The 26,267-nt window shown below is 43.3% G+C and overlaps 2 protein-coding genes across 7 annotated transcripts; one reads left to right on the top strand and one right to left on the bottom strand.

Moving 5' to 3' along the window:
• The first annotated feature begins 135 nt into the window (after nucleotides 1-135).
• On the top strand, nucleotides 136-26,267 carry map7a (microtubule-associated protein 7a). 5 transcript variants are annotated; one of them, XM_076978931.1, is made up of 15 exons: nucleotides 136-244; nucleotides 19,553-19,788; nucleotides 21,228-21,338; nucleotides 21,556-21,630; nucleotides 21,764-21,927; nucleotides 22,098-22,209; nucleotides 22,316-23,265; nucleotides 23,405-23,541; nucleotides 23,650-23,882; nucleotides 24,146-24,296; nucleotides 24,454-24,628; nucleotides 24,751-24,855; nucleotides 24,983-25,033; nucleotides 25,127-25,373; nucleotides 25,470-26,267. In XM_076978931.1, exons 2-15 carry the CDS (start codon nucleotides 19,662-19,664, stop codon nucleotides 25,478-25,480), a joined length of 2,649 nt encoding a protein of 882 aa, XP_076835046.1. In that variant the 5' UTR covers nucleotides 136-244; nucleotides 19,553-19,661; the 3' UTR covers nucleotides 25,481-26,267. The 5 variants fall into 5 exon arrangements, with proteins under 5 accessions (XP_076835046.1, XP_076835047.1, XP_076835049.1 ...); XM_076978932.1 differs by lacking the exon at nucleotides 136-244 and adding an exon at nucleotides 19,310-19,331; XM_076978934.1 differs by lacking the exon at nucleotides 136-244 and having other exon boundaries at nucleotides 22,316-22,429; nucleotides 22,646-23,265.
• Nucleotides 987-7,510, bottom strand: LOC143481019 (uncharacterized). 2 transcript variants are annotated; one of them, XM_076978946.1, is made up of 6 exons: nucleotides 7,462-7,510; nucleotides 6,453-6,619; nucleotides 4,869-4,997; nucleotides 3,725-3,785; nucleotides 3,486-3,552; nucleotides 987-2,831 (listed from the first exon to the last, which is right to left on the bottom strand). In XM_076978946.1, exons 3-6 carry the CDS (start codon nucleotides 4,985-4,987, stop codon nucleotides 2,389-2,391), a joined length of 690 nt encoding a protein of 229 aa, XP_076835061.1. In that variant the 5' UTR covers nucleotides 4,988-4,997; nucleotides 6,453-6,619; nucleotides 7,462-7,510; the 3' UTR covers nucleotides 987-2,388. The 2 variants fall into 2 exon arrangements, with proteins under 2 accessions (XP_076835061.1, XP_076835060.1); XM_076978945.1 differs by lacking the exon at nucleotides 7,462-7,510 and having other exon boundaries at nucleotides 6,453-6,793.

Here is a 26,267-nt window from a genome sequence, read left to right as displayed (position 1 = left end):
CTTTGGAAAGAGAAGGTGATATTAGGACGCGATTAAGTTCGCATCTCGTCCATCGCGGCTCATCTGATGTTCCGGTCCGGTTGATCCAGTGCCACGTTTCCCGTCCGCCTCCTTCCAGCGGGTTTGGACTCTTGTAGTAAACAAGCCAACCATGTGGTAGGAGTGTTGGCGCTCATTGGCTGCGCAGTGTCTCTCAACACACACGCCCTACGACTCCAACTTGTTTACGCTGGACTTGAAGAAGGTACATCCAGCAAACACAATCAACACATTTCAAATGTGCAAAAATAGGCATTTCTGAACATTTTTAGTTTCTTGCTGTGCATTTTTGTCACTGTGTTATTGTTTTTTTATTGCATTTTGAATATTACCTCCCACACACACGCATGCACGCATATACATACATATATATGTGTATGTATGTGCATGCATATATATTTCTATGATGAAGGACCTCTCCTCCACTCTTCCAGCTCTATAAAGGCGATTCCAGAGTATAACCACATATATTGCAATGTAGATCCTCGGTTATAATCACATTTGCTTTAAAATATCCCAAATTATTTAAAACACGCTTTCAAAACCCTAGATTCGTTGCGATGACATCGAGCATGTCGCTTTCACACGTACAACGCCGTGAAACGCAGCGGACGTGTGTTCTGGAGACGAGGGAACGGGCGATTACATAACACGCTTTATAGCCCCGGCGGCTCGTCGCGCATGCGCGGTTCTCGCGTTCCAGGGAGGCTCGTGAAGAGCGTACGTGCGGTAGCGCATGTGGCGCGAGCTTCGCCTCCCAGCTCGTGCTGCACGTCTCGCGCTTGGTGGACTTTGCGCAGCACACGTGGTGCTACCAACCACCTTAAAGCGGCGATTGCAGGCGAACGAAACTCCAAAAGTTGGATCTCGCAGGCTGCAAACGGCACACGGCGTTATATCCGATGTCTTATTAAGAGATTAGTCACAAATTAGTATTTTCCTACCGGTTCTGAACGTCGTTGTGATCAATTATGAGCCCTCGTGAGAAAAAATACGTATCCTTCAATATTTTTCATTTACACTTGTGTCTCTGTCGACTGGCTTGGGACCGGCTCGCCAGAGAAGAAAGATCGGTTCATTTTTTTTGATTGTGTGTGTGTGTGTGTGTGTGTGTGTGTGTGTGTGTGTGTGTGTGACCTAAACGTACTATGCATGAGAAGACCGTGATTGTTAATATGCCTTATAGCCTAAGCGGAAGTTGATTGATATTAAGGAGGGAAAAACATCATAGATCACACGTTTAAAGTTTATTGATTGTTGGGATTTGTACACACTGCATGCGTTAAAGAGGTCTGGGTTAAGATTTGATCAGTCGCATAGAGGCAGACGGTGGTCTTGGTTGACTTGTCTAACTCTAGTACAGTAAGTACATTTATTGATTGCTGATTTATTGATCAAAGCATGCGTTTTATATAGGTACAGATATTTCGAAGGTGCTCTCGAAACCTTATGAAAAGTGTCAGTAACTTGTATGTCAAGTGTTGGCACGCAGAACAGCAGTTGCAAGCAAATACAGGTACATGCTTAATGCAACAGTTGTCAGGATTGTAGCGCCGCCTGTGTAAGATTTAGTTTGTTAGTTTTAGGCCAATAGAAGTAGCGTCAGTAAAGCTACTGGTTATGTTTACACCATCTAAAGTGCTCGGCAGCATTGTTATTACGCGCTGTAATTATTACACTACAAGCTTAAAAAGTAAAGCTTCAGTTCATGTGGTTGGAGCTTGTGTGAGATCCACTTAAAATACTTTTTTTTTCAGTGAATTGAGCTAAAAACAAACAATTTTCAGTGAACTGTGCTATATTTCCTTCTGTGGAATCTTACTAAACCCTATTCTAGGACAAACGTTGACAATAGAGACTTTTAATAGAGTTATTGAGTATGAGAAAGGTGCTATATGAAGTAAACTTTATTTTCTTATTAATTTTATACTATGTAGTTGTATGTAACACCTGGCCTATTCTACTACTGCTATATGCCTTCAGTGCCATGAAGTAAGAAGTATCATGCACAATAAGACATTCTGAGAAAAATGGTTAATGTGAATAGTGTATTTCTGTATAGCATAATGAATACGTAAAAAACAGGTGTTGGCATTTTATGACTTATAGCAGGTTACAACTATACATGCTGATACTTAGTGACAAGTTTTAGTCCTTAGTGATGAGTTTTAGTCCAACCGCACTGTACCTAGCTATAATATGCACTGTGCTAGTTTACAGTTAGGACTGAACTCTGTGTAGCAGTGGTTCTCTGGAGTTACATTTACACCACACAACGATATGTGACTTATTTAGCGTCTCTCTGGCAAAGGCAAAGCTGGATTTTTCACCTCTGTGTCCAGTGGCAGCTCAACACCTGCCATTTTTGTTTACAGTGGCATAACAAGGAAAATCGGTACGACCGCTGCCCCCAGCAAAGTCCTCGGCTAGCGGTGGTGCGGCCGGAGGGCTTGGCCCGTTCCCTGGTGGGCCATGGGTCATGGAGGAGTTGTGCGTAGCATATGGATTCAGCAGTGTGCCAGTTTGGTCATCGACTTTCTTCTCTCTTATACTTTCATAGGTGTGCCCAGTGTTGGACGAGGCACCAAGACCATCTTTGGTCTGATGTTCAAAGGAAACGTGGGAGTAAGGCAACTGTGAATGCGAGGAGTGTGTAGAAGGAGTATTTTCAGTGTTTGTAGATACCGTCTGGCCCACAGACTGCTGGTTTGAGTCCTTAACTGGAGGTCTAACTGCAGGTGGGGTGGAGTTGAGTCTTTGAGGATTGAGATTGCGGATGTCATTTCTGTCACCTGTTTTGTGAATAACAGCATTTGAAAAAAATTGTGAATTGTTTTGGCATCTTGTAGATTAAAACTTATAAAACCGAGTCAAACAGTTATGACGTTATATGAAAGACACAAGGTTTCTGAAGTCTGGTCGTCTGTGCCGATCATAAAGGAGAGATGTACGAGTTTCTCTAATGTGCGTCCTCATAAACACCTGCAGAACTTGGCGTCCCTTAGCTACCGTCATCTGCAGGACACAAATGCATCATAAAATGATGTCATGTATCACGAATCATACGCATCACATTAGCTTACAGAGTGGAGCGTTCTACCTGTTTGCACGTCTCAGAAAAACTCACTTAAAAGGACAGACTAAATCAGGTGGTTCTGTTTAGAGTGACATTCCTTCAAGTCACGTGTCGTATGTCCACTCAGGATAACTAACTTCACTCTAACTTTCTCTCTTTTATTTGATGACAGTGAAAGGAAACCTGCCTGGCCTGTGATTTCTCCAAGGTTTGCCACTTTGCCCTTGAATGGATTCTGTGGCCCTGTCCTCAGGCGATGGACACGGGTCTTACAAGATAATGCAGTTGTTGGTGAGCTGGGCCATTAAATGCTGATGGAGTAATAAAGCGAGTGGCCAGACCCGTTACGTGGGGAGGTCACATCATTTACCCTGTTCTCCTTTCTCCATGACAGAAGCAGGGTTACTCATGGCCAGAGCCGTATGTTCCAGAGAGACCTAGAGGGAACAGATTTCCGTTTTAAAGGACATCGGGCCCGTTGTGCCCCATTTGTATGGTCACTAAAAACAAACCATCTGAAATATTCTATTGATTGGGAAGTCTGAAAAATTTATCTAAACATAAAAGTTACATTAGATCATATTGGACATGTAAGATGACTTTGCTTACAACTCGAACAAGTGTTGAAGTTCTTTCTTCAGAAGTGTTGTGCTGAAGATCAAATGACTCTCTGCAAAACACCATATGAAACTGATGTGAATTATTGGTTAATTGAGACATAAATCTGGCGTTTGTCTGCCATAACTTATTGTATCACTTGATTTCATTATCTATATGTTATCAGTCATCCTATTCAATTAAGTATGTTACTGTAGTGCAAAGGTTACTAAAGTTCAAAAGCTACCGTCAACGACTGCCCTCTGTTGGTTTAGATTATAAATACAATTTCCAACAAATAAAAAAATAAATTTATCCAAAGTGGGGCAAAGGTCACATTCATGAAAATTCTTGACTGCACTCTGCTGGCTACAATTATAACTACATTTTTTCAAACAATCGTGTATTTACTTTAGAGTTTAAGAAGATACATTTATCAATTTAGAAATCAAATGTCCAAAATAAATAAATCTACATTTATTTCTTGCAGTGAGAGCTTCTAGCATCTCCTTGTTTGCTAGGCTGTTGTAATGTACCATTTGTTAATCTAATTTTAATACAGGACTCTGCCACTATGCACTGTTCTTCTATTCAAAACAGATCTAATACAGATGCAGATTATTTAGTATGAAGAAAGCTTGCAATTGGTAAAACTCTTGTTTTATGGACAGACACTGACAGTTAACTTTAAACTGAAATAGACAATTACAGGGTGGGTTAAAAATATTAAAATAAAATCTAGAGCTGTTGCAGGTTTATTGATGACCTGATTAACTATAGGCTAATTTTGCTTAATTGTGAGGAAGTATCGCAAATGAATGAGAAGTCCTGTTAACATTTGAAACAAATTTCAAATGTATGTAATCTGGATTTTTTTCCCTGTGCAACAAGAGTATATAATCAGTCTGATCATATCTCTATGCCTGGGTTCCTGCGGGTATGAATGGGTCACACCTAATTCCTGACAAATTCCTGGAGTGGACAAACTTGACCGTACTGTCCTGTGGTGTTCTGAAGTGAGCAGGAATGAACAGTCCCCACTGATTGAGAGGGTTACAACACAGCCCTGTGGGCAGGATGGGGCCATCTGAGAGTTCATCACTAGTCACAAACCCGCAGCACAAGATGTGTGGAGGCGTTACGTTGCAGGACCCACCCCTTACAGCTTGTGCAGAGAGAGAGGAGTGTGATGGTGAGGATGAAGAACACGACCACAGACAGGGCTGTAACTCCGCCCACCGCTCCCCAGACCCCTCCAGCCACGATCGCTGCCATAACACTCTTTCTACAATTCAAAGCAAAACAGCATGAGATATAATTTGCTTTTCCAGAACATACGAATTTGGATTGGATTTTGCAGACACACAGAAATCAAAGACCACACAAATGCCGGTGCTGAAACATTACGACCATGTGATGACAGGGGCTGATAAGGTAAAGCTCAAACCAGGAATCATTTAAACTGTCAAGCAGTTATTTTCTGTGCTGTGACAGACTCCCCCCTGCAGCATCACAAATGTATAAGAATGCAATCATTAAAACGCTCCAGGGACATAAGCTCGACAAACCAAAAAAAGAGTTTTGCAAGGTCTCGTCTGCAAACAAAGACAGCTGAAAGGTTTCTTTGATATGCAGTATTAGGCATGGTGCTAGCGGTTGACTGATCATCAAACACTGAAATACCTTGGTGCATGAAATAATAATCGGTTACATGTGCAACAAATCACTCCGACAGGGAGGAGGCTGGTTGATATTTACTGAATGACTCATGCCACGATGGAGCAAAGGTCATATACTCAAGACAAGCAGACTCGGAAGGCCCGACAGAACTCACCACAAATCGATGTACTTACATAATCTAGTCTAGGATGGTGATTCTCAGGTTTCATTGGCACTGTGCCATTGTTTGGAGTATTATTAAAGACATTGCTCACGGTTTACATTTAATACGCAGAATATTCAAAAACAAAAATAAACATTGCATCTAAAACTGCATAGATATGTGATTCACTAAACATATATTAATCTAAATAATGATTATGCATATATGTAACATCTAATCAAAACATGCTTACGGTGTTTGCTGAGATGAAGGAAATTACTATAAACATTTTGAGTGCAATAATATTGCTAGGTTTGAAAAAAGTTACATTTTATGTGGCGTTATGAATTTACAATGACTGGGTCTTAGAAATGCACACAATACAGCTACATTTATATTGCTTCAAAACCACCTCACCCACTTCTTATCACTCAGTAAGTACACAAAGTGTAGATCAAATAACACTCCTTTGAAGGAAGAGAAAATGAGTGATTATAGAAGCATAGAAAATGTAAGTATGAAGCAATATTTGTTGGTCTTACATCTACGCTGTTACAGAGAGATGTATGTACTCAGTGGCAAAGCATAATGTAACATTATAGCATAAAATAATAATATTTAATCGGCCTTTAGGAATCACCAGTAGATTACTGTTTGAAGACCTGAGGGACCTGACTGGAACATATCTAACCATCATTTCACTGAGGTAAAGAGGAGCAAGACCATGACGACATTTAAAAACCATGACTAGAACCTTCAAATCTATTCTAAAGCTGACAGGTAACCAGTGCAGTGAGTGGAGTGCAGGTGTAATATGATCCCTCTTTTTATGATGTTCATAAAAATATGTTAATTTAACACAAAACAGAGTCAAAGTCACATACATGCTCATTGCTGTGATCGTACTGTGTTACTTACAGTGTTACTGTATTCCGCTTGACCTCTTGACCTTTCTCTTAGGAGCTGAAGCAGTCCTAGAATATCGCACTGGTATTCTGCATGTTGTTGTGGTCCAATAATAGCGTGTGGTCTCAGTCCATTTTAGCTGAATCTTGCCATGCTGTGGTGGTTGTGGTCATTGTGGTCTGACACAGCAGAGGTACACCTTTAACACAAACTTTGACCACAATCACTTCCTCATTCTCACTCTATCTTTCTTTCATTATTTCCCTCCCACTCTTTTCTTTCTCTCTCTCTCTCTCTCTCTCTCTCTCTCCCCTTCTTCCCCTCTCCTTTTGTCTATCACTCCCTCTGTTCCTACCTTTCGGCCTCTCCTTATCAACTTTCTGTTTAGTTACAAGAATCCTATTGTCATTCCATGGGGACATTTGTATATACACAAATAGGTTGTGTCAGTATACTGTGCATAATGTACTGCACATCTGAATAATTAGAGATGAAAGAGTGAGCGTGTGGGGTGATTGACCAGGACATGTAGCTCACACCCCAAACATTTGTGCTGCTTTCTTACAACTGTTTATTTATATTACCTCAGAGAGGAGATATTCACATATTTTTGTTAAAAGACCTAAAAAGTAACAAAACAACAAACAATTTCAACCACTAGGTGGCACATTATTACTGTCACTCACTGAAATACCTGGCATTCTAGGAAACTGTTATTTCATAAATGAAATGTTACCTTGATCATGTTTTCCCATGTTTGATAATGTTATTTTCTATTTAAAAAAAACCTATTTTAATGCTTAGGCAGCTTTTACTCTGTAATTTTATAACCAAATAAAATTTAAAAGACGAAAACAGTGTTATTCAAATATGTATAATCTCGCCATGCTTGGAGAATCTATTGGATGTATTAACACGCTTGTGCTAGGAGCATGCAAGATGCTGAACCTGCGAACCGTCTCCGTTTTATTGGTTTAGCCAATTTTTGCATTTTGCCTTTTGCATTCCCTTTGCATTTTACCGTTGTCGCAGCAACCACCGGAGACTCGAGGCACGACTCGCCCTTTGTCTATGGTGTGATTTTTGTTTCAATAGTTCCACAAAAGCAAAAGTAAATCCAAGAGCAGAAAGTATATGTTATGAATGCAAAACAGAAAAAAATATATCAAAAGTATATATTTTTTATATAATTGGTTATTAGGGGTCCAAGCACTGAAGGTGCTGGAACCCTATTGTATTTGTTCCGATTATTATTATTATTATTATTATTATTATTATTATTAGGGGTCCAAGCACCAGCGGTGCTGGAACCCTATTGGTTTTGTTCCGATTATTATTATTATTATTATTATTATTAGGGGTCCAAGCACTGAAGGTGCTGGAACCCTATTGTAATTGTTCCGATTATTAGGGTTCACACACATAGTGTGGGAAACCTATTGTTATTGCTCGGATTTTTCTTTCTTATTATTAGGGTTCACACACGTAGTGTGGGAAACCTATTGTTATTGTTAGGTTTTTTCTTCTTTCTTATTATTATTATTATTTTTCTCCGCATAAAACGCATACTGCAGCCTAAACCGTAAGGCCCAGGGAGACCAAACTTGGCAGACTGGTGTAGTCTGTTTGCGGGACCGTGCTTAAGCACAGAGACCCACATTGGCCTGATGGTGGCGCTATAGCGCACCATTTTGTGTTTTGGTCCATATCTCCCAAACCGTAGGGCCTAGAAACAAAATTCCACTTCTGATGGATTCCTTGGCTCAAGCCAAACAAAAAAGCCTCAAGAACCATTAAGCTCCGCCTACTTAGATTTTTGCTAATTTGCATAATATGCAAAACCTACTTTTTCATACTAGTCCCTGGTTTTTCATCTGATCACCACAATCTTGGTGTCAAAATATTCACAAGAATCTCATTATCAAGGAACATCAACAAAACTGTGACATTGGTATACAGTCTGGTTGTCACATGTCAATCAATAGCTCTGAGGCGTGGCCAAATTGACTTCAGCAGCTATATCTCAGCAATGCTTTGACCTATCTTTATGAAAATTTATCAGTTGTTAGGGCACATGACTCAGAGGTCACAGGTCAAAGCTGGCCACGATTGTCCAATAGGGGGCGCTATAACATGGGGAAATTTGTTTCTCAGAAACCATTAGTCACATCAAGCCCAAACTTTACAGGCATCATCAGGGGCCCAAGTGGTATCAAGGCACACAATGATGACCTCATCACTCAAAAAACATGGCCGCCATGAGCCAATTAATTTTTATTTGAATTAATTGGCCATTTGACAGACTTACCATTGGCCAATCAACATGAAACCTCATCACTGTGCATATCCCAGGACTATGTGTCATACTGTGCAGTGTTGAAACATTTGGCCACTAGGTGGCGCTATTTGTGAAAATCATGCATAACTCCTCCAAATTTTCACTTAGGAACATGCAACTTGTTTCTTTTTATACCTTGCAGTAGACCTGACAACTTTGCAATTACAAGTCCTATTAAAAAATGCATACTTTTGTCACATTCATCAATTGTTTGAAAATAGCTCTTTAAGAACTAGTCCTAGGAATTTGATCCAATGATGGCAAAAATGGCATAGGCATAATCTGTAGACACTGTAGTTAACTAAATATGGAAAAAATGTTGCATTTTTATTTGTCTGATTGGTCAATTTTTCCATTATATCCTTCTGGCCATGCCATAAATGACCTTTATTGCTATAACTCATAAACCATGTAAGTGATCAACTCCCAATTTGAAAGGCTTTTATACACTGAGGTCCTTGTGAGGTAGGCCAAGTTTGGTTCAAATTGGCCTGTCGGAGGCGCTACAGTACCCAAAAACCTGAGAAATCATAAAAACTCACGCAGGAATCTTGTTATGCAGAATACAGACAAGTAATGGGGCTTGTATGATTCAGATCAATGAGGTCTATAACATTGCAATTACATCTCATAACAAAAAGTGCACTGCCTGACCAGAAATGAACCTTTTAATTCACCAAAATGTCATTGCATTACTGAGATTAATGAGATATCAGTATGATAGTACTTGGGCTCCATCTAGTGGCCAAACACCGAAACTGACTGAAAACAATTGCTCACATGAAACACCACACAAACGCACACAAAGCTGATCTCAGCATGTGATTTAGTTCTGTGATCTGAATCATTTTGCCAATACACATTATTTTGATCCTTTTGGGCCTTTAGTGCCTCAGTTGAATTGAATGTTTTGTCACATTGATTTACTTATGCATTTTTTCCACTCAAACAGCTTCTATTCACTTTTGGGTCTAAAGGACCTATTGGGCTTCTTTTTGCCTATTGAGGCCAAGAGGCCAATTTGTTGGTCTAAAAGACCCTTTGGGCTTTTTTGCCTTTTTTTGTGTGAACCCGCCAATCGCCGCTTGCGGCTATATTTATTATTATTATTTTTCTCCGCATAAAACGCATACTGCAGCCTAGACCGTAAGGCCCAGGGAGACCAAACTTGGCAGACTGGTGTAGTCTGTTTGCGGGACCGTGCTAAAGTACAGAGACCCACATTGGCCTGATGGTGGCGCTATAGCGCAGCATTTTGCGTTTTGGTCCATATCTCCCACCCCGTAGGTCCTAGAAACAAAATTCCACTTCAGGTGCATTCCTTGGCTCCAGACAAACAAAAAAGCCTCAAGAACCATTAAGCTCCGCCTACTTAGATTTTTTGCTAATTTGCATAATATGCAAAACCTACTTTTTTATACTAGTCCCTGGTTTTTCATCGGATTTGTTCAATCTTGGTGTCAAAATATTCAGAAGAATCTCATTATCAATAAATTTGAACAAAATTGTTACATTTGCATACAGTGTCGTTGTGACATGTCAATCAATAGCTCTGAGGCGTGGCCAAATTTACTTCAGCAGCTATATCTCAGCAATGCTTTGACCTATCTTTATGAAAATTTATCAGTTGTTAGGGCACATGACTCAGAGGTCACAGGTCAAAGCTGGCCACGATTGTCCAATAGGGGGCGCTATAACATGGGGAAATTTGTTTCTCAGAAACCATTAGTCACATCAAGCCCAAACTTTACAGGCATCATCAGGGGCCCAAGTAGTATCAAGGCACACAATGATGACCTCATCACTCAAAAAACATGGCCGCCATGAGCCAATTAATTTTTATTTGAATTAATTGGCCATTTGACAGACTTACCATTGGCCAATCAACATGAAACCTCATCACTGTGCATATCCCAGGACTATGTGTCATACTGTGCAGTGTTGAAACATTTGGCCACTAGGTGGCGCTATTTGTGAAAATCATGCATAACTCCTCCAAATTTTCACTTAGGAACATGCAACTTGTTTCTTTTTATACCATGCAGTAGACCTGACAACTTTGCAATTACAAGTCCTATTAAAAAATGCATACTTTTGTCACATTCATCAATTGTTTGAAAATAGCTCTTTAAGAACTAGTCCTAGGAATTTGATCCAATGATGGCAAAAATGGCATAGGCATAATCTGTAGACACTGTAGTTAACTAAATAAGGAAAAAATGTTGCATTTTTATTTGTCTGATTGATCAATTTTTCCATTATATCCTTCTGGCCATGCCATAAATGACCTTTATTGCTATAACTCATAAACCATGTAAGTGATCAACTCCCAATTTGAAAGGCTTTTATACACTGAGGTCCTTGTGAGGTAGGCCAAGTTTGGTTCAAATTGGCCTGTCGGAGGCGCTACAGTACCCAAAAACCTGAGAAATCATAAAAACTCACGCAGCAATCTTGTTATGCAGAATACAGACAAGTAATGGGGCTTGTATGATTCAGATCAATGAGATCTATAACATTGCAATTACATCTCATAACAAAAAGTGCACTGCCTGACCAGAAATGAACCTTTTAATTCACCAAAATGTCATTGCATTACTGAGATTAATGAGATATCAGTATCATAGTACTTGGGCTCCATCTAGTGGCCAAACACCGAAACTGACTGAAAACAATTGCTCACATGAAACACCACACAAACGCACACAAAGCTGATCTCAGCATGTGATTTAGTTCTGTGATCTGAATCATTTTGCCAATACACATTATTTTGATCCTTTTGGGCCTTTAGTGCCTCAGTTGAATTGAATGTTTTGTCATATTGATTTACTTATGCATTTTTTCCACTCAAACAGCTTCTATTCACTTTTGGGTCTAAATGACCTATTGGGCTTCTTTTTGCCTATTGAGGCCAAGAGGCCAATTTGTTGGTCTAAAAGACCCTTTGGGCTTTTTTGCCTTTTTTTGTGTGAACCCGCCAATCGCCGCTTGCGGCTATATTTATTATTATTCTTCTTTTTCTGCCCTAAAACGCGTTGTGCAGACCAAACCGTAACACCTACAGACTTCTCCTTTGGCCAACTTGTAGTACTCCTCTCCGCTACTCAGGCGCAACACGCCAGCCCGATCCGACCATAGGTGGCGCTATAGAGCGCAAAAAATTGTCACGCCTACACCGTATGTCATAAACAAAAAATTCCAATTGCATCTGATCAGTCATCTTCCATTCTACAAAAAATACATTTGAACCCATAAGCTCCGCCCCTTACATGTCGAGCTAATTTGCATAATATGCAAATTTGCACACATTTTTGAGTGCGTACTAGTCCCTGGATTTTTCACATACATGCACATATGTGGTATCAAAACGTTCAGAAGAGTCTGAACTTTAAAAGTTATGGAGCCAAAGTGCACATTTCTGCACATGGGCGTGGCCACATGCATCACAAGTCAAGCGTCGAAAATTCCTTCGCCAAAAATCCACATATTCTGCTGTATCTCAGGCATACTTTCATGTATTCACTCCAAATTTCACACACATGTACCTATTGGGTGTCTAGACCTGCACATGCATTTTGGCAGACATGCACACCTAGGTGGCGCTATAACGGCCAAAAAACTCTCCTGCCCACACCGATTGGCCAAATAACTCCAAACTTGGTACGCATCATCTATATGCACCTATGACACAGGTCCTTGATCTGCACCATCATATGTCCAATATGGCCGCCGCTATCGACCAATCAGCTTTCAGTACACCTTTCACAAGCTTTTCATATGCCAATTTTTTTTCTGCCTTAAAACGCGTTGTGCAGCCTAAACCGTAAGACCTACAGACTTCTCCTTTGGCCAACTTGTAGTACTCCTCTCCGCTACTCAGGCGCAACGCGCCAGCCCGATCCGACCATAGGTGGCGCTATAGCGCACAAAAACGCATGAAAAAGTTTAAACTGGTGTTTCTCCTAAACCGTATGTCCTAGAGACAAAATGTAAACTTCACCTGATCAGGCATGTGCTCATCTAAAAAAAGTTCCATTGAAGCCATATGCTCCGCCCCTTACATGTCGAGCTAATTTGCATAATATGCAAATTTGCACAAATTTTTGAGCGCGTACTAGTCCCTGGATTTTTCACATACATGCACATATGTGGTATCCAGGCGCTCACAAGAGTCTGAACTTTAATTGTTATGGAGCCAAAGTGCACATTTCTGCACATGGGCGTGGCCACATGCATCACAAGTCAAGCGTAGAAAATTCCTTCGCCAAAAATCCACATATTCTGCTGTATCTCAGGCATACTTTCATGTATTCACTCCAAATTTCACACACATGTACCTATTGGGTGTCTAGACCGGTACATACATTTTGGCAGACATGCACACCTAGGTGGCGCTATAACGGCCAAAAAACTCTCCTGCCCACACCGATTGGCCAAATAACTCCAAACTTGGTACGCATCATTTATATGCACCTATGACACAGGTCCTTGACCTGCACCATCATATGTCCAATATGGCCGCCGCTATCGACCAATCAGCTTTCAGTTCACATTTCACAAGCTTATCATATGCCAATCAACATGAAACTCACATATTATGTTCATCTACACACCCTCTAAGACATACTCAAGTATGACGGGAATTGCACCACTAGGTGGCGCTATACTAGAATTTCCTGAATTACCCCTACATCTTTCTTACACATGCACACACATGCAATGGCCTACCTATAGGTATCATATACACATTGCTTCACCCATACCTACCCAGTGATTACACACACATGCTTACGCATCTCAGGCGTGCCAGATGCTGCCCATACCCTGTGCTTGGACCCCGTAATTGCCGCTTGCGGCTATATTTATTATTATTATTCTTCTTTTTCTGCCTTAAAACGCGTCGTGCAGCCTAAACCGTAAGTCCTACAGACTTCTCCTTTGGCCAACTTGTAGTACTCCTCTCCGCTACTCAGGCGCAACACGCCAGCCCGATCCGACCATAGGTGGCGCTATAGCGCACACAAACGCATGAAAAAGTTTAAACAGGTGTTTCTCCTAAACCGTATGTCCTAGAGACAAAATGTAAACTTCATCTGATCAGGCATGTGCTCATCTAAAAAAAGTTTCATTGAAGCCATATGCTCCGCCCCTTACATGTCGAGCTAATTTGCATAACATGCAAATACGCACACATTTTTGAGCGCGAACTAGTCCCTGGATTTTTCACATACATGCACATATGTTGTATCCAGGCGCTCACAAGACTCTGAACTTTGATTCTAGCAGAGCAAAAGTGCACATTTCTGCACATGGGCGTGGCCACATACCTCAAAAGTCAAAGGTCAAAAAATCCTTCGCCAAAAATACACATTTTCTGTTATATCTCAGGCATGCTTTCACGTATTCACACCAAATTTCACATACATGCACCTATTGGGTGTCTAGACCTGCACATACATTTTGGCAGACATGCACACCTAGGTGGCGCTATAACGGCCAAAAAACTCTCCTGCCCACACCGATTGGCCAAATAACTCCAAACTTGGTACGCATCATCTATATGCACCTACGGCACAGGTCCTTGACCTGCACCATCATATGTCCAATATGGCCGCCGCTATCGACCAATCAGCTTTCAGTCCGCTAAAATGCATCGTGCAGCCTAATCCGTAACACCTACAGACTTCTCCTTTGGCCAACTTGTAGTACTCCTCTCTGCTACTCAGGCGCAACATGCCAGCTCGATCCGCCCATAGGTGGCGCTATAGAGCGCAAAAAATTGTCACGCCTACACCGTATGTCATAAACAAAAAATTCCAATTGCATCTGATCAGTCATCTTCCATTCTACAAAAAATAAATTTGAAGCTATTAGCTCCGCCCCTTACATTTCGAGCTAATTTGCATAATATGCAAATACACACACATTTTTGAGCGCGAACTAGTCCCTGGATTTTTCACATACATGCACATATGTGGTATCAAAATGTTCAGAAGAGTCTGAACTTTGATTCTAGCAGAGCAAACGTGCACATTTCCACACATGGGCGTGGCCACATGCCTCACAAGTCAAAGGTAAAAAAATTCTTCGCCAAAAATCCACATATTCTGCTGTATCTCAGGCATGCTTTCACGTATTCACTCCAAATTTCACACACATGTACCTATTGGGTGTCTAGACCTGCACATACATTTTGGCAGACATGCACACCTAGGTGGCGCTATAACGGCCAAAAAACTCTCCTGCCCACACCGATTGCCCAAATAACTCCAAACTTGTTACAAACCACCAGAAATGGTTGTACTGTGAATATTTTCATTTTCCATGCTGAACATGCATGCTGATGCAAAGGTCATTCTTTTCCTCAAAAGAGCTAGAGTTGAGCCTGTAATCGGGTCAGGCCCATTAGCTCAATGGGTAGAGCAAGGTGCTCCCGGCCACAATGCATGTGGACAATGGCGGTTCGAATCCCGCGCTGGGCAGCACACCACCCTAAGTTTTAAAAGCTGCAATTTAGACTCTGTTTTTTTAGCAGGCACTTCATTCACGAACGTGCTTCATATACTTTCATATACATTTCAAATACCTTTACATGATGTACCAGTGGGTGCGCAAATCTTGCCAAACCTCAGCTTGGACCCCGTAATTGCCGCTTGCGGCTATATTTATTATTATTATTATTATTCTTTTTCTCCGCTAAAACGCGTTGTGCAGCCTAAACCGTAAGACCTACAGACTTCTCCTTTGGCCAACTTGTAGTACTCCTCTCCGCTACTCAGGCGCAACACGCCAGCCCGATCCGACCATAGGTGGCGCTATAGCGCACACAAACGCATGAAAAAGTTTAAACAGGTGTTTCTCCTAAACCGTATGTCCTAGAGACAAAATGTAAACTTCATCTGATCAGGCATGTGCTCATCTAAAAAAAGTTTCATTGAAGCCATATGCTCCGCCCCTTACATGTCGAGCTAATTTGCATAACATGCAAATACGCACACATTTTTGAGCGCGAACTAGTCCCTGGATTTTTCACATACATGCACATATGTGGTATCCAGGCGCTCACAAGACTCTGAACTTTAATTCTAGCAGAGCAAAAGTTCACATTTCTGCACATGGGCGTGGCCACATACCTCAAAAGTCAAAGGTCAAAAAATCCTTCGCCAAAAATACACATATTCTGTTATATCTCAGGCATGCTTTCACGTATTCACACCAAATTTCACATACATGCACCTATTGGGTGTCTAGACCTGCACATACATTTTGGCAGACATGCACACCTAGGTGGCGCTATAACGGCCAAAAAACTCTCCTGCCCACACCGATTGGCCAAATAACTCCAAACTTGGTACACATCATCTATATGCACCTACGGCACAGGTCCTTGACCTGCACCATCATATGTCCAATATGGCCGCCGCTATCGACCAATCAGCTTTCAGTCCGCTAAAATGCATCGTGCAGCCTAATCCGTAACACCTACAGATTTCTCCTTTGGCCAACTTGTAGTACTCCTCTCTGCTACTCAGGCGCAACACGCCAGCTCGATCCGCCCATAGGTGGCGCTATAGAGCGCAAAAAATTGTCACGCCTACACCGTATGTCATAAACAAAAAATTCCAATTGCATCTGATCAGTCATCTTCCATTCTACAAAAAATAAATTTGAAGCTATTAGCTCCGCCCCTTACATTTCGAGCTAATTTGCATAATATGCAAATACACACACATTTTTGAGCGCGAACTAGTACCTGGATTTTTCACATACATGCACATATGTGGTATCAAAATGTTCAGAAGACTCTGAACTTTGATTCTAGCAGAGCAAAAGTGCACATTTCCACACATGGGCGTGGCCACATGCCTCACAAGTCAAAGGTAAAAAAATTCTTCGCCAAAAATCCACATATTCTGCTGTATCTCAGGCATGCTTTCACGTATTCACTCCAAATTTCACACACATGTACCTATTGGGTGTCTAGACCTGCACATACATTTTGGCAGACATGCACACCTAGGTGGCGCTATAACGGCCAAAAAACTCTCCTGCCCACACCGATTGCCCAAATAACTCTAAACTTGTTACAAACCACCACAAATGGTTGTACTGTGAATATTTTCATTTTCCATGCTGAACATGCATGCTGATGCAAAGGTCATTCTTTTCCTCAAAAGAGCTAGAGTTGAGCCTGTAATCGGGTCAGGCCCATTAGCTCAATGGGTAGAGCAAGGTGCTCCCGGCCACAATGCATGTGGACAATGGTGGTTCGAATCCCGCGCCGGGCAGCACACCATCATAAGTTTTAAAAGCTGCAATTTAGATTCTGTTTTTTTAGCAGGCACTTCATTCACGAACGTGCTTCATATACTTTCATATACATTTCAAAAACCTTTACATGATGTACCAGTGGGTGCGCAAATCTTGCCAAACCTCAGCTTGGACCCCGTAATTGCCGCTTGCGGCTATATTTTGAAACTTATTTTCGTTTGCATTTTGATAAGTTTTTGGTTCCATTGTTTTTGTTTTTTTGGATTTTCCCAGTAAGGTCTTTTGCTTCTGGAATCTCTCTTTGCTTCTGCTTCGTTTTTTGCTTCTGACTTTTGGAACACATTTCACGTGAGGGAGGGTCTTAGATGAAGGCGTTCCTCTGCAATCTCCATTGGTCACTGATTCCGGACTGACACAGAGCTCTGAGACCGCCTCTGGGACCAAGCCACGCCCACCCCACCAGCTTCCCAGCGTTTTCAAACATGGCGGAACGCGGTGGTTCTGTTTCACAGTAGCATGTAAACTAAGTTTTACCATAAAAGTTTATACAAAGGTTTTAGTTAATTGCTAAATGGTCTGTAGATATTGCAAATGTACACTGTATAAGCATGGCAGTTAATATTTAGCACACTTCACCAGCGCGAGCTTTTTAAAATTTTAGTGAACTGGATGCAGGCATGAAAATCTGTCACCTTGCGGCGAAATTCGCCGTTTTGAAGTTTTCATATTTTGCGGTAAAACAAACTCTTATGAAAAATAGGTAGATAGTAAAATAAGAAACAAGATTTTTTTGTAGTTCTAAATGAATACCCTGGTATTTTTTACACTCATTTTTGCCGCTGATGTTATTTATTGGTTCATTAAGATGTAATGGTTTTGACTGAGCCATCTGGAATGGCGAAAGCGGCTCGCGTTTACGGATCTGGCTCCATATATTGACAAGACAGGTCAATATTTTTCAGCGCGACATTACCGTGAGAGAAGTCAACAGGGAAGAGCGTGTTTAAAGCTAGCCTTTAAATTATTTTTAATTTAATCGCTGCTGTAGCTTCTGTCACAGTTTTTCTACATTCACAATAGTAGCGACTAGTTACTCGCTCCTCCTGGATCATTCGCTAGCGTCCCCGCGGGTCTAAAGTGAGAAGGAAACTAATCCGCACTCTGCGTTTCAATGGACTACTCTTCTTACTCCCACCCCTCCAAGTTAAAATCTTTTTGTTTTTATCTCTGAGTCGGACAGTGTCTGAATGTCATGTCTGACATGTATTATGTTTAGTATCTCTATGTTCAATGGTTCAATGAATATTGTTCACTTCTTAATAAAATATGGACAGCACAAGATGCATGTGATGTGTGGTACCTGCAGAACACTGAAAAACTGTGAGTGAACAAAGCTGGTTGTATATAGGGTGGCCACTTTTCAGTATTGCTTTAATTTTGGTATTTGGCTTTAATTTTGGTATTTTTTACTATTATGGATTTTACTATATTTGGCATCACCTCTCGTACACCAGCTGCCCCCCACCCCCCGTCCGTCGCCATACCAGATATTGCAAATACTCATATTTCTTCCACACATCAATGTTCTCTCCATCCAGTTCACTAAAATTTTAAAAAGCTCGTGCTGGTGAGCATGCTTAATGTAGTTATTATACAGTGTACATTTGCAATATCTACAGACAATTTAGCAATTAATTATAAACTTCGTATAAACTTTAATGGTAAAACTCAGTTTACATGCTGCTGTGAAACAAGAACCACCGCGTTCCGCCATGTTTGAAAACGCTGGGAAGCTGGTGGGGTGGGCGTGGCTTGGTCCCAGAGGCGGTCTCAGAGCTCTGTGTCAGTCCGGAATCAGTGACCAATGGAGATTGCAGAGGAACGCCTTCATCTAAGACCCTCCCACACGTGAAATGTGTTCCAAAAGTCAGAAGCAAAAAACGAAGCAGAAGCAAAGAGAGATTCCAGAAGCAAAAGACCTTACTGGGAAAATCCAAAAAAACAAAAACAATGGAACCAAAAACTTGTCAAAATGCAAACGAAAATAAGTTTCAAATAACCAATTATATAAAAAATATATACTTTTGATATATTTTTTCTGTTTTGCATTCATAACATATACTTTCTGCTCTTGGATTTACTTTTGCTTTTGTGGAACTATTGAAACAAAAATCACACCATATTTGTCGCGCTCTGAAGGCGGCGCGTGGCTGCGGCAGCCCTGCGAGCGTGACGTGACGCGCTGACGTGACGTCATTCTGGCGAGCGCGACGTTCTTAAAGGTCCGGTGAACGCGCACGGGACAGGGGAGAGTGCGGGAGCTCGCGCAGTGCCTCCTGCCTTGCATGTGTCACACATATGTGCGAGCAGTTGTTGAGCCCTCCCCTCTGAGTAGGAGTGGGAGGCAGACAGGGCTGGAGCGAATCAGCTGCCCCCCCCCCCCCCTCCTGAACAGGATCTCTCTCTCTCTCTCTCGCTCTATGACAAACCTCCATGCTGTCAGACGAGCCCAGAGGAGCAGTCAGCTGGATCAGGGGACCCACAGCACCACAAACCCACCGAGAGCCTGCAGCAGGCACAGGGAACGCTCTTCAGTCGGGCGTGGTGCCACCATGCCAGCTCCGTGCACCAACCCGGCAGGGCAGCAGCGAGAGTGGAGACCGACTGGCAGGACCGGTACCTCCTTCACACGTCCAGTGGAGGGCAAGAAGACGGACGGCATGGCCAGGAGACAGACAGGTTGGTGGCCAGGGCCTGATGCATTGATGAAACACAATCTGCCATTAGCTCTTTAAATGCTGTAGCAGCTTACATCTGGAAGGTCTGATAAACAGACTTTGATGTGGCATTACCTGCACTCCTATTATGTGGATAAATTACATATTTGTGCTGATATACAGGCCTAGCATAGCTTGTGCATATGGGCACCATCTATATTTATATAATATATGCTATATAAATACATATATATGTGTATTTGCTGTGTAATTCTGTTTTGTTTGTCTTGATTTTCCTTGCTGCGTCCATTATGACAACTGATGCTAGTTCTCCTGGCTTTGGTGAAACTGCCAGTTCCCCAGAGTGTTTTCAGTCACATGCCGGTCTCTTACGTAATACGTGTGCCACAGATAGGTGTATTCATGCAGTCTGACTCCACACAGCTCAAAACACACGCATCGTACTGGTTTCTGTTGTTTACCAACGAAAGCACTGGTGATCAGTCGTCCCTTGTTGTTGTTGTTGTTGTTAGCTGTGCCGACACGAGGCCCTGCGGTCTCAGATAAGGCTGAAGTCATGCGCTCTTGATGTGCCGTTCCTCACAACGTTCGTGTAACAAACCGTGTCTTTGTGGGACCCTGCAACCTCGGGCCGTGTTGATTCATGAGGGAGACACAGAGCCGGCATGGGACACCCCTCACCTTAGGCTGCTCTTGTGATTGGCTGGCTTTGGGCCAAACTGACCTCGGCTCAGTGTCCAAAGATGTGAGTGAAAAACACAATACTGCAAATGTAGGTCTGTTTTGAAGGGTCATGTGACTAATTCCCTAATTTATTCATTCATTTACCTTAAGGCCATGCAGGCTGTAATGATCACTGTAACTCCGTAAAGCTGCACGGTCTGGAGGAACTCTGTGTCCCGACTGCTACGTGTCGTGTGCAGATGTCGTGTTTTGAGAGGCGAATATAGCAGAGGCACGCTTGCAATCATTCTTGGCTTGGGTTGCGTTGGTTAGATATGGACTTGTGCTTTGTGTCATGAACAGAGATACACACAGCAGCTACTTGGATGGCGTTGAACACCTCGCTAGAACATCTCGAACGGAAGAATACGGATATTCACAATAATGCAAAGCATCCACAGATTTCCACAGAATCCCTTGTGTATGTACATATACTTGGCCAATAAAACAGATTATGATTGATGGACATAGGAAGTGATGTTAACATCATATACAACACAGTGGTGCTGTAGCAGACAACAACTAAGTTATGCTACATTGCTGTTTGACGTCATATGTATTTATTCAAAGTGGATATGAGCTTACTGCCTATAAAACGTCTTTTATAGCTGCCGTAACCCTCCATCTGATAACCCGAGCTGTATCTTTGGGCCTTTTCATTCGAACAGTCACAGAAATGACCGTGGGCACAGAGGCTGATATGATGGTGTGTTTCAGGGCCCCGCCTTGCTGTGGAGGCCCGGGTGGAGAACGTGCGAGCAACCTCGGGTCTGCCTGTGGCCACGCCAGCACGGATGGGGAACCATGAGAGAAACGGGAACGCCGCAGGTCCGTAACCACGTGGTCGACATCGGCAACGCAGGCCACCTTTGCTTATCTAAGTATTGCGTGTCCGTTGGGGCGATGGTTGTTACACTTGTTAGTTACTGTTTGTCGGGGGTGTGCGGACAGCTACCCCACACTTGATGACTGCACCTTATAATCTCCCATCAACAATTACGTTCCTGTCTTGGTGAAAGTCACAAAATGTCACTCCGTTTTTCAGAGCCTCACACTCTCAAGGTGGACGAGAGGCTGCGTCTGGCTCGCAAGAGGAGAGAGGAGCATCTCAAACAGCTCGGTACTCACCTCCACCTCCACCTCCTTAACCCCACCACGAGAAACCACAACAATTAGCGGTTAGCACCGTGTGCACCCTGGTGAAAGCGGCCTGTGTGTGGCCTGTGTGTGGTCTGTGTGCGGCCTGTGTGTAGCGTCCCGGGAGCGCGGCTGGCTGGCCCGTGAGGAGAGGGCCCGGAGGTGCTACGAGCAGCACCTGGAGGACCGTCGCAGGAAGCTGGAGGAGCAGAGGCAGAGGGAGGAGAGGAGACGTGCGGCTGTGGAGGACAAACGTCGGCGGAGACTCGTGGAGGATCGAGTGGGTGCAGAGGCCAGTGCACGTGCTCCAGCGTCCTGAACGGCGCTATACTTATGAAACTATATATCAAATAATTACATATAACTATAAATATGTCATTCATGTCGTTTTTTAATCTTGCTGGTCTATCTGTGAAATGCTAAACGGCAGGTGTTTTCTGATTGGCTAAGGAACGCTATGAGTCCGTGGTACGGAGGACCATGGAGAAGAGCCAAAAACCCAAAGCGAGGGCGGCCAGCTGCTCTCAGAGGAGAGGGGGCGGGGCCAGGAGCAGCACCAATGGTAAATATCTAATGCATATTTCAGCAGATGAAAACTCTCTCCTGGGCTCTCGCCACCCTCCTTTGTGCTCTTGTGCTGTCGGCGGATGTGCTTTGTCCTCCCGTAGCTAAGCGCCGCTCGCTGAGCCAGTGGGAGATGGACCTGGTTAGCCGCCTCCAGACTCCCACCATCTCTTACTTAGCCAGGAGCAGGAGTGCTATATGTCTGTCAAAAAGAGAAGGTAACACCTTAACCCTTCAGGAAAGTGAGCTTGTTAGAGAAAATACTATTTGTCCAGAGGTTCGGTGCAGTGAAGTGACGGTTTTAATGGCGGTCTGCTTGCTTTTCTCTCTTCCTGTTTTCACCCATGATTTTTCATGCTTTCGTCCCAATTCACTCACGCCCGCCATGTTTCATATATATTTTAAACCACAATTCCACTGGCCCCTTGGTTCAGCTGTTCATGTGTGTCGACGTTCAGCTTCATGCCATTCTGTGAGCTCCAGACCCCCTCAGAAGCTCCAGCAGAGATGTGGTGCCCCTCCCTTCAGGGGCGTCGCCCGCCCAGGGGCGAACAATCCCAGCATCGCGAGCCCTAGGGTGACCAAGCCCAGTATCATGAGTCCTGGGTTAAACAGTCCCAGCGTCACAAGGCCTGAGGTGAACAACTCCTGCGTATCGGGCCCTAGGGTGACCAACCCCAGTATTGCGACCAACCCCAACATTGCTAGTTCTGGGGTGAACAGTCCTAGCATCGTGAGCCCTAGGGTAACCAAGCCCAGCATCGTGAACCCAAAGGTGAACAACTCCAGAATCAGGGGCCTTAGGGTGACTGACCCTAGCTTTGAAAGCCATGAGGCAAACAGTCCCGTCATTACGGGCCCCATGGTAAACAACCTTAGCAACGCAACCCCTGGAGTGGACAGCACCTGCAACGTGGGCCCTGAAGTTATCGAACCCAACATGGCCAGCCCTGGGTTGAACAGTCCTAGCATCACAGGCGCTGTGGTAAACCACCCCAACATGGCCAGCCCTGGGGTGAACAGCACCATTCAAATAGCCTCCAGCATGGACCAGGTAAGCTTTGTTCTCCTTCTTACAAGGACAACAATGGGAATGAAATATCACAGATCTGTTCATGATATGGTAATAACTCGAATATCTGTTGTTGTATAACTGTCCTAAAGGCAAGTTCACCTCTCTTTTCTATAATGAGTTTCCGGGGTCAAACCCTAAAGAAGTAGGACGAACAAAGCCACAGTCTCATACAGCGACTGCGGGAGTCATCTGCCCCTCAGGCACAATCATGCAGGATAGAACAATTCCCTCATCAACAGGATACATAATAGAGAAGTAATAAATTCAACTAACATTAATACCTCGTTAGAATGACTACACTTATTTCCACGACAGATAAATATTAAATGCATCAAATGAATTCTCCCTGTATTGCTACTTAAGGTCTCTGATTAGAGCCCCTCTGAGACAAGCTCCGCCCAGACCTGAGGGTTTGCCCCCCCTCCTCGAGGAGGAAGATCCTGAACCGGAATGTTCTCCAAACTCTTCTCAGCTTCAACCTGACCAGACGGCTGCTCCGCGTTTACATGAAGATTCTGGGCAGAAGGGCCCGGTCCAGTCAGAACCAGGTTCTACTGAGCCTCCGCTGCTTCCAGCACGCCCTCAGACTACCAGCGGTGAGGGAAAGACTTTTTGTGTTTTTGCCCTATTGTGCAAACAACATTAAAATCCAAAAGTCTGAGTGCTTAAACCTGGATGCTTTAAGTGGCAAGCTACAGCGTCTTGATTTAGTGTCAGTCAGATGCTAAGATGTGGGATGAATGTAACTTCATGGAGTAAAAGGGACTGTCAATATAAGGAAGTTCTTACTCACTTCAAAGCCAAGAACAGTAACCTAATGTCTGCGTATATCAACCAACCTAAACGTCTTTGGTTTCAGAGATGACTGGTGCTAGGACCCAGGTCAGGCCCATGGCAGGTACCACGGACCCAGAGCAGGCCTCCCGTCTACTGGCAGAGAGGAGGAGACAGGCCCGGCAGCAGAGGGAGAGAGAGGAAGAGGAGCGCAGGCAGAAGGAGGAGTCAGAGAGGTGAGGAGGAGCATTATACTCTGGCTTTTATAAGTATTATGTGTAAATGTTACCGGGGACGGAGTTGTATGTGCTGTCATATACTGAGGTGAAGTATGTGCCGAGTATGAAGTGTGTGTGTGTGTGTGTGTGTGTGTGTGTGTGTGTGTGACTTTAGGCAAAGGAGAGAAGAGCTAGCCCCTCAGATAGCTGTGGACAGAGTGAAGATGGAGGGAGGGGCCTACTGTCTGCAGGACGAGAGAAAGAGGAAGGAGGAAGACCACCAAAAGACGGCTGAGGAAGAGGAGGACGCTCGCAGGAGGAGCACACAGGAGCGAACACTTCAGCTACAGGTGAAGGAACAAGCTCACCAGAGTTCACCTGGTTCCCCCTCATTCCTCCTGGAATTTAGGAGAACACTGGTATGTTCACCTAAAGATGTTGGGTCCCATTGCGTCCTGTCATCTGCTCGTAGAAGGAAGAGGAGGAGGCTCATGGGAAGACCGTAGCAGACCAGCAGCGGTTGGAGAGAGAGAGCCGATTCCAAAGAGAAGAGACTGAACGCCAAGAGAGGAAGAAGGTATGACAGCACATCGGTCACTCTAGGTCAGCACTGAGCTCTGAGAATGGTAATGGTACCGACCCGCACTGACCACGTGACTTCATATTTTAATTCTTGAGACAACATACTGCATTTATCCCCACAGCGACTAGAAGAGATTATGAAAAGAACGAGGAAAACGGATCCTGCTGAAAAAGTAATTACAAGACTATGTTTTTCATCATTGATGCTTCTCCCTCCTGTTCCACTGTACAAACCAGAGACATTTCTATATTTTTTACTTACTTAGCAACCTGCTTCAACCAGTGCCACAAAAGACATCCTGCCTAACGAGAATGTGAAGCTCGTTCCCAGTCTGCACTTAGAAGACGTTATCAGGTTGCCCGGCCCGCCAAAGGTGTCGAAGATGGGTCTGGGGAGTGGGGAGGATCTACTTCCTGCTGGGGAGGATCTACTTCCTGCAGTGGCCTTCAAGGAGCGCAGGTCTCTCCGGAGCCTGACGGGCCTGGAGGAGATCCAGGCACATCAGCGAGCAGGTGAAGGAAACGTTCCTGCAGCCATCCAAACCTAACACAAAAAAAACCTTCTGTAACAAAATGTACATACCAAATACAATTTCCTCATTATTTCAGAAGTCATCTGAAGATCTGAACACCATCTCCTAGCAACCTGCAAGCCTGTGCTTTCTTTATGTAGGAAAGAATCGCTTGCTTCTTCTGCACTTTAAGGAGCATCCTGTTAGACAATCACGCCTGTGAAGTAAGACGTCTGTGCTCCCTGCTGCCCTGCTGCAAAACAGATTATTCCTGGTGTGTTTTGAGAAGACAATGCATGCTCAGTTCAAACTGGCGGTATGTGCTACACTTCAAAGTAACAGCTTCACTGTGTTTTATAGTACAATATCTCTCCATCTAATACTTCAATACTTCATAGGTTTAGATTTCCTACATGATTCTTGAGGTGTCGGCATGAGAAATGCTACGTGTTTCGTCTATGAGCAGGATAGAGACCACTAAACAGAAACATAAGATTTTTTAAAATGCAAAACCTTATGAATATCTTTGACTCCTTTGTAATGCTGCTACTTTGTTCGTTTATACCAGTCGTCTGTGCTGAGCTCTGCTGGGACACCCAGTCTTCTGCTGGGACACCAGAGCTGAGCTCAGCTATTTTGTCCGGCTTTCTTCAGTTTTGCACTGCTGCTACTTAGCTATTCCAAATGGAAACAAACAAACAAACAAACAAACAAATCATTGCCTAATCATTGGTTATCCGAAGACTGTACTCCCCACCCTTTGTCTAAAGGTATCGGTATGGTCTTTTAATGGGCTTGTGCAATTATTTAAACTTGTGCATAAATGCAAATATGAAGTGTAGATGTACACAATCTAAATATTTTATCAGTGTAAATAAACATGCTTTGAAACCAA

Source organism: Brachyhypopomus gauderio, chromosome 17, assembly GCF_052324685.1.
Source record: "Brachyhypopomus gauderio isolate BG-103 chromosome 17, BGAUD_0.2, whole genome shotgun sequence".
Classification (NCBI taxonomy): Eukaryota; Metazoa; Chordata; class Actinopteri; order Gymnotiformes; family Hypopomidae; genus Brachyhypopomus; species Brachyhypopomus gauderio.
The sequence above is the reverse complement of the archived record's forward strand: the minus strand, read 5'-3'. Positions and strand labels throughout refer to the sequence as shown.

Excerpts from the sequence above, each read along its gene's own strand:
- LOC143481019 (XM_076978946.1), bottom strand. The coding sequence starts at position 4,987 with ATGGCAGCGATCGTGGCTGGAGGGGTCTGGGGAGCGGTGGGCGGAGTT. Across the intron at positions 3,786-4,868 it reads CTCTGCACAAGCTGTAAGGG|AGAGTCATTTGATCTTCAGC; the intron begins GTGGGTCCTGCA and ends GGTGTTTTGCAG. Across the intron at positions 2,832-3,485 it reads CATGGAGAAAGGAGAACAGG|GTGACAGAAATGACATCCGC; the intron begins GTAAATGATGTG and ends TTCACAAAACAG.
- map7a (XM_076978931.1), top strand. The coding sequence starts at position 19,662 with ATGCCAGCTCCGTGCACCAACCCGGCAGGGCAGCAGCGAGAGTGGAGA. Across the intron at positions 24,297-24,453 it reads CAGAAGGAGGAGTCAGAGAG|GCAAAGGAGAGAAGAGCTAG; the intron begins GTGAGGAGGAGC and ends GTGTGACTTTAG. Across the intron at positions 24,629-24,750 it reads AGCGAACACTTCAGCTACAG|AAGGAAGAGGAGGAGGCTCA; the intron begins GTGAAGGAACAA and ends ATCTGCTCGTAG.